The 7,437-nt window shown below is 49.5% G+C and overlaps 1 protein-coding gene across 2 annotated transcripts in view; it reads left to right on the top strand.

The window, feature by feature from the left end:
* Window positions 1-7,437, top strand: part of Mroh5 (maestro heat like repeat family member 5) — a 70,517-nt gene that overhangs the window by 46,030 nt on the left and 17,050 nt on the right. For both annotated transcript variants that reach the window (XM_021184293.2, XM_021184292.2), the window contains exons 16-19: window positions 836-971; window positions 1,236-1,408; window positions 2,401-2,550; window positions 3,289-3,443. In XM_021184293.2, coding sequence (XP_021039952.1) covers window positions 836-971; window positions 1,236-1,408; window positions 2,401-2,550; window positions 3,289-3,443 — 614 coding nt within the window. The remainder of the gene's footprint in view (window positions 1-835; window positions 972-1,235; window positions 1,409-2,400; window positions 2,551-3,288; window positions 3,444-7,437) is intronic.

Genomic DNA, 7,437 nt, shown 5'->3' with positions numbered 1-7,437 from the left:
CTCCTCACCTCCCCAGCTCCACCCCTCCCCAGCTCCTCACCTCCCCAGCTCCACCCCTCCCCAGCTCCACCCCTCCCCAGCTCCTCCCCTCCCCAGCTCCACCCCTCCCCAGCTCCACCCCTCCCCAGCTCCTCACCTCCCCAGCTCCACCCCTCCCCAGCTCCTCACCTCCCCAGCTCCACCCCTCCCCAGCTCCTCACCTCCCCCAGCTCCTCACCTCCCTCCCTCAATTCACTCTGTAGACCAGGCTGGTCTCAAACTCAAAGATCCACTGGTCACTGCCTCCCAAATGCTGGGATTAAAGGTATGTGTCACCACTTCCAGGTGACAGTGGCTCTTACCAGTGCAAGTCACAATGGTTTCTGCATCAATTCCTAGACCATTCTATCTCTAAATACCCTATGTCTCAGCACGCAGTCTCTCAATAAATCCTTTTTTTGTTTTAATGTAACTATAATCCACAGAGTGGCTGCTTATTTTATAAATAATTTTATTGGATCCAAAACTGAGATCAGAATAACAATTTAGATAGTCTCCTACAAGTTCACTGTCTTAAGACACATAGAACCTGTTCTAAGGCCACACCACTCATCTGGAAGTTTTCTGCAGAAAACTTATACGTGTGTGTGTGTGTGTGTGTGTGTGTGTGACACACACATATCACTACCCCATTCTTTTCTTTTGATTACTAAGTTTGGAGTCATTTTATTTTTGCGTAACTCCAACCCCTACCACACAATGCAAAATATCCTCTGGTGGAGGCCATTCTGGGATGCATGAGGAGCCAGTGGGATGCTGTAGGTAAGCCCACCTCAATGCCATGCTCTCTACATAGACCAAGGAGAACTTCACAAGGATCGGGCAGCTGGTGGCCACACTGGGGATCCTGTGCCAGGACTCTAACAGGGCCATCCACAGCTGCAGTCTAGAAGCTTTGGGCCATCTCTATCAGCTTCTGATGCACCAGAAAGGTGAGTGTTCTCAGCGGCACAGCACACCTGGCCCTCTCCCACCTCAGCCTGGGTGAGCTCATACCAGCACCCCTGAACTCTACCTTTCCCCAAGTCCACCATCAGCCCAGCCTTGACTCCAGCCATAACCTTCTTCTAACTCAACCCCCAAACCCAAAACACCCAGGCCTGATGCCAGTTACTAATGGACCCAGCTGGACTCCTGCCCTGCCCTATAACTCCAGCCCACTCTGTCCTGTTCACATCCCTGCCTGCCCTGACTAGCCCAAGAAACTCTAGAAGTGAAGAGGGAAAGTCCTCGGGACCTGTTCGGGCCTGATGCAGATGGAGCTACCTTTTGGGGTAGTGGAGACCAGAAGGGCTCTTCTCCAATCCTCCGGAGGATGGCATCCAAAGATCACAGCATCTTCTCCATGAGCAGCAACCAAGCCCTCAAGGTCAAAGCCTTTAAAGTCTTTTCAGCTGGGTGGGTGCATAGCCAGAGCAGACTGCCACATCTGTGGGCAGTGATAAACACATCTTTTCTAAGCTGTTGAGGGAAAGCCAGGCAGGTGAGAGGGACACCAGCACACACTGGACAGTGTGGACCTTGTACAGGAGCCTTTGCGGATTTCCTCAAATCCCTTTCTCTAATGTTTCCAACCTTCTTCTGTAGAGTATTTCTCAATTACAGTTCTTCCACTCCTTTCACACCAGAGTTTGAATTGTGTTTTCCTTGGGAGCCACAATCTGAGGCTATGATCTAGGTACTGGCCTTAGCTGGATGGCCCTTGCTGACACAGCATAAGACCTGTGAGTTCAGGAAGTCTGTGAAGTACCCAAGCAAGACTTGATCTCATCCCATGGACTCTGGAACTCAGCAGCTGTGGCGTACTCTCCGAGCATGGAGGCTCCTTAGAAGTTTAGAACAGAAACTCTGGGCCCAGCTAGAGGCTCAAAGGCCATACATGGGACAGTAGCCCTGAGTTCCACACCAGACTGGCCCATATATTCCCCACCCTATTCCAGATCAGAGGAGGTAGCCTGGAAGATCCTTGGCAACTACCCTGACATTCAAGTCTCATTAATTAAAACCCTAGTAAGGAGGAGTGGGGCCTAACCATGGGAAGCACTACTCTGAACTCAGGACAACATGTGGATGACCTAGGGCCAAGAGGAGAAGAGGAAAGGATAAAACAAAGCATACAAGAGCAAGCCAACACTGACTGGGGAAAAGAGCCCTCGTATTCTCTCTTCCTGTCCCTAGGCATTGGCAGGGACGGGGTGGGGGGGGGGGGGGGGGAAGAGACTGTGTACTGGGCCCCCACTAAGACCTTAGAAGAGTGGATGCCCAGAGTTTTAGGGAATCTGACAAAGGAAAAGGGTAAAGGGGGTGGGGTCAGGCACAGGAGTTTGAAGTGATAAGGTGACAAGCATTCTACTCTCACAGGAGATCACTGATCATCTGGAAATGGCAGAGCTGACCGACCTCATCTGGACAGCCATTGATGGCTTGGGCTCTTCCAGCTCTTCCTGGGTGCAAGCAGCTGCTGATTTGCTTCTCCTTGTCATCCAGGAGCATGGGGACAGCCTGTTGACTGTGAGGGGTTGGGGCCCCACCCAGGGCCAGGGAGGAGAGGGGCAGAGTAGGGGGTTAGTCAATAGGCAGAATCTAGGGGCTTTTCTCTGGACCATGAGGAAGACTGGGATCCCACTGCAGGCAGCAGACAATCCCATTGATGGATAGATGGATGGATGGGTGGGTAGGTGGGTGGATGGATGGATTGATGGATAGATGGATGGATGGATGGATGGATGGATGGATGGATGGATGGATGGATGGATAGATGGATGGATGGATGGATGGATAGATGGATGGATAGGTGGATAGATGTATGGGTGTGTGAGTGGATGAGTGGATGGATGGATGGATGGGCAGTTAGGTGGGTGGATGGAGGGATGGAGGGATGGATAAATGGATAGATGGGTAGATACAGGGGTGACTCATAGAGTCACCTGATAACAACAGCTGGATCATGGGATAAATGTACATTAGTTCACTGCAGCCTTGGACCATAGAGAAATGAGGTGACAGGGTAAAACAGACCAGAGCTTCTAGAGCTTGTGGTCTGATGGGGTAACAGGAGACAGCGGTGAATAGAATGGTCCAGTAGGTGCAGAGAGAGAGTGTGTGTCATGAGCCTGATGGGATGAGAAGGGTACCCCAGTGGAAGATAAGAGGTGCCAACTTTTCCAGATGCCTCAGTCTGCTTCAGGTCAGGTGTGCAGAGTAGGTGAGATCCCCCACCAGATCCCACTACTCCCTACCCCTGAGCAGGTTGGTAAAATGGGCCAGGCCATCCACCACCACCTCTGTGCCATCCAAATGCCCCAAGCCAAGGACAATGCCCTGCGTGTCATCACCCTACTGGCCCGAAACCACATCCCAGAGCTGGTGGCTGCCTTCCTAGACATTTCCTCGCCCCTGGACAGGTACCTCGCTCTATCCCCCTCAGTGACCCCATTACCTACCCTCCATCCTCCCCCAGGCCAGGGCCACAGCTTCTGCCTCCTGTCTGTCCATCACAGCCTACGGGAAACCCAGAATGATTCATACAAGAGGCAGTCAGCAGCTCTGTTTACTTAGGCATGCTCCCTGTCGGCATTCCACATGAAACATCTGCCTCAGCCTCCACAACCCAACTTAAGTGTTCCCTAATTCCAGAGTGTTCCTGCCAGGACCCTGACAACCACAGAGCCTCGGCATCCATCAGTATAGCACCCTTTGCCTTGCCCTGTTTTTCATTCTCTTCTTCCTACTCTTCTGAGAGCCTCCTGCAGCCACCTCAGCCTTCTCAGGTGGGCCTGCCTTTTCTCCCATGCCACTGGACCCCTGGAGATAGACCAGGGTTCTCCTTACTCCTCATGATCCCCCTCCTCCCTAATATTCCACCTCTGCATCCCACATCCTCTGTCCGTGCCACCCAGCATGCATCCACCATACCTGGCCTGAGTCACTCCTCACTTCTTGATAGTGGAACACCTGCTCAAAGCTAAGAGTGCTTTCTCCCCTTTCCAAACTAGAATTCCCACTCTGTCCCTCACCCAAACTCCTCCTTGGATCTCTTACTTCTCCAGGATCCAGCAAGCTTCTACCTGGTGAGGCCAGCGTGCTGCTGTCCTGCCTACCTTCTCCCCCAAGTTCTTATCCAGTTCCTCCTTCCCAGGTCAGGTTCTACCAACCAGTCACAGCTCACTCACATACCCAGCTCCTTGCCCTGGGTGCTAACTTTGCTCCACGGTGCTTTGGAAACTCTGGGAGCTCTCCCAGAGCCTACAGTCTTCTCCAGGGAGAATTCTCACCTCAGCAGGGAGGTGTCCAGTTTCCATGAGCAACTTTGTACTTCCATTGTGTTCAGATTCAAATGTGGTCTCTGGACTTCCCTGATCCTTTGAACTGTTTATGTGAAGGATGCCTGGGTCTTCAAGAAAAAGGTACAGCCTGTCATCTCAATGTGGAGTTTAATATATTCACCAAGTTCACTTCATTGTTTAAAAAAAGTTTACTGTGATGGTTTGTATATGCTTGGTCCAAGGAGTGGCACGATTAGAAGGTGTAGCCCTGTTGGAATAGGTGTGTCACTTTAAGATCCTCACCTTAGCTGCATGGAAGTCAGTATTCTGCTAGCAGCGTTCAGATGAAGATGTAGAACTCTCAGCTCCTCTTACACCATTCCTGTCTAGATGCTGCCATGCTCCCACCTTTATGATAACAGACTGAACCTCTGAACCTGTAAACCAGCCCCAATTAATGCCGTCCTTGGAGTTGCCTTGTCATGGTGTCTGTTCACAACAGTAAAAGGCTAAGACAGAAGGTGGTACTGGGGACTGTGCTACTGCTGTGATAAGCCTGACCATGCTTTCGTTTGACAAAATGTGGATTCTTGACTCCTGTCTTCTAGTTTTTGCAATAACTCTAGAGCTGTATGTCTCAGTCACTGTTCTATTGCTGTGGAGAGAGACACCATGACCTAAGCAACTCTCATAAAAGAAAACATTTAATTGGAGGCTTACCTACAGTTACAGGGGATTAGTCAGTTATTATGGCAGGCAACTGTGGTGCAGGAGAAGTAGCTGAGAGCTACATTCTAATCTATAGGTCAAGAGAGAGAGATTGAAATCTCAAAGCCCACCCCCCAGTAACACACTTCCACCAACAAAGCCACACCTCCTGATCCTTCTCAAGCAGTGCCACTCTCTGATGACCAAGCATTCAAAGCTATGAGCCTATGGAGGCCATTCTTTGGCAAACCACGCCCCTGTTCATGTTGTTCCTACTGTTGGCACTGTTGGAATGTTTTGTGGGATTTCGAGTTCAATTGTTCCACCTTCTGTCAGTACAGCAAAGGCCAAGCCATCTCCAAGACTGGACTTGTGGTAGGCACCAGCACCATATGCCCTCTAATTCTTTTGGCTCCTTTTCTCTTCTTTGACAGGGATGTCTCTCTCCTTCCTCTTCCTTTCTTCCTTCCTTCCTTCCTTCCTTCCTTCCTTCCTTCACCAGGTCTCACCCCCTCTTCTTCCTCCTCCCTTTCATCCTTTCTTCTTTTTCTTTCTTTTCTTCCATCTTTCCTCCTCCTCCACTGACTTCTCCTTTTCTCTCTTTTATTCCCCATGCTATTTGAAGATGGCTTATTGTTTAACTCCCTCCCCAGTGACCGGTGCTCTGACCTCCCAGAGTTCTCTCTCCTCCACTGTATTTTAAGACTTCAAGTGGATTCATCTTACTGAAGGTGGTTTTGATCCAGTCCCAGCTTCCCTTTGCCCTGTGTTCACTCTCCAGAAGTTTCTCTTATCTGCCTCTGTCGCAGAGCCTTGAGGTGTGTGTGTGTAGGAGGGGGGCGTGGAGCTTGCCTATAGGGCTGGTAAGTTTTTTTTCTCCACTCCCAGTGAAGAGGCCACAGTTGCACCGTTCCCACCAGGCTCTGTGATGTCTTTCAAGGAATCTAGGAAAGTGCCGATCTCAGCAAGCAGCACCTTTTCCAGTGCCCAGCAATTTACTGCTACATTTCCGTTCACTGCTGAAATGTATGTCTTTCTTCCTCAGTTCCAGGCACGGTCCCCACGATAACATTTACAGAGTCTGTGTACCATGTACCAATGGAGTCTCATGGCTAAGTTTATCTGGATTTACATCAGCTTCTTCCAGTCACCTGGGCATAGTCATTTGTGATGGTTTTAGACATAAAAGTTCCTACTGGAACTGCTGGGCAGTTTGGGAGCTGCATTGGTGGCAGAAATTTGGACATTAAAATAGGCTTTATGGTTCAAATTCCCAGAAGAGTACCCTCCTCCCAACTTGGGTATTGAAGCAGAAAGGGCCCCTCGCTCTCATTTTTTTTTTCGAGACAGGGTTTCTCTGTATAGCCCTGGCTGTCCTGGAACTCACTTTGTAGACTAGGCTGGCCTCGAACTCAGAAATCCGCCTGCCTCTGCCTCCTGAGTGCTGGGATTAAAGGTGTGTGCTACCACGCCTGGCGTCGCTCTCAGTTTTAAAAGGCAAAGATTTGTTTACTTATTGCTATAATTTTCTCTTTCCTAAACTATGCACATAACTCTATGGAGAAATCACCTATTAAATGCCTATCATGAACAATCTTTCTCTAAAAACAAAAACAAACCAAAAAAAAAAAATCCTGCATGTCCTAGCTAGCTAGATATGCTGACTGACACCTATATTCCCAACACTGAAGAGGCTGAAGTAGGGGCTGGTGCGATGGCTCAGCGGGTAAGAGCACTGACTGCTCTCCTGAAGGTCCTGAGTTCAAATCCCAGCAACCAGATGGTGGCTCACAACCATCCGTAATGAGATTTGATTCCCTCTTCTGGTGCATCTGAAGACAGCTACGGTGTACTTACATGTAATAATAAATAAATCTTAAAAAAAAAAAAAAAAGGAGGCTGAGACAGGTGGAGTACAACTTTAAGGAGACTCTGTGTACAGAAATTCTCAGGAACAAACATAAATTGCCCCCTTGTCTGGGATGGGGGAATTTATGCCAGGAGTGGGAAGACAGAAGTTTCCTCCTCCAAGTTCAGTGACAGTGAGGTCTACACAGCAAGTTCCAGACCAGCCAAGGAGACTGGAAAGGCCCATAGCCATCCCAACGGTGCAGTATATGCTGAAAGTGTGAACAGCCGTGCAATCGGGACTCTTCTGATGCTTTTCTTCTTGCCTGGCTTTGTTTCCTCTGGCTTCATGCTCCAAGTTTACGGTGTCTCGCCACAGCTCCCTCATCTTAGTTGTTCTGTGGCACTAATGTGAATGCCAAGGGTCCTCTCCACTGTCCGTGAATGTTTCATTATTTCCTACTAGAGACCTTGATGAACAGTGCATCTGTGAACTTGCTTGTTCCTGTCCTAACATACTCAAGAACTGGATTCTCTCTCTCTCTCTCTCTCTCTCTCTCTCTCTCTCTCTCTCTCT

Source organism: Mus caroli, chromosome 15 (genome assembly GCF_900094665.2).
Source record: "Mus caroli chromosome 15, CAROLI_EIJ_v1.1, whole genome shotgun sequence".
Taxonomy (NCBI): Eukaryota; Metazoa; Chordata; class Mammalia; order Rodentia; family Muridae; genus Mus; species Mus caroli.
This window is presented reverse-complemented; position numbering and strand designations above follow the sequence as displayed.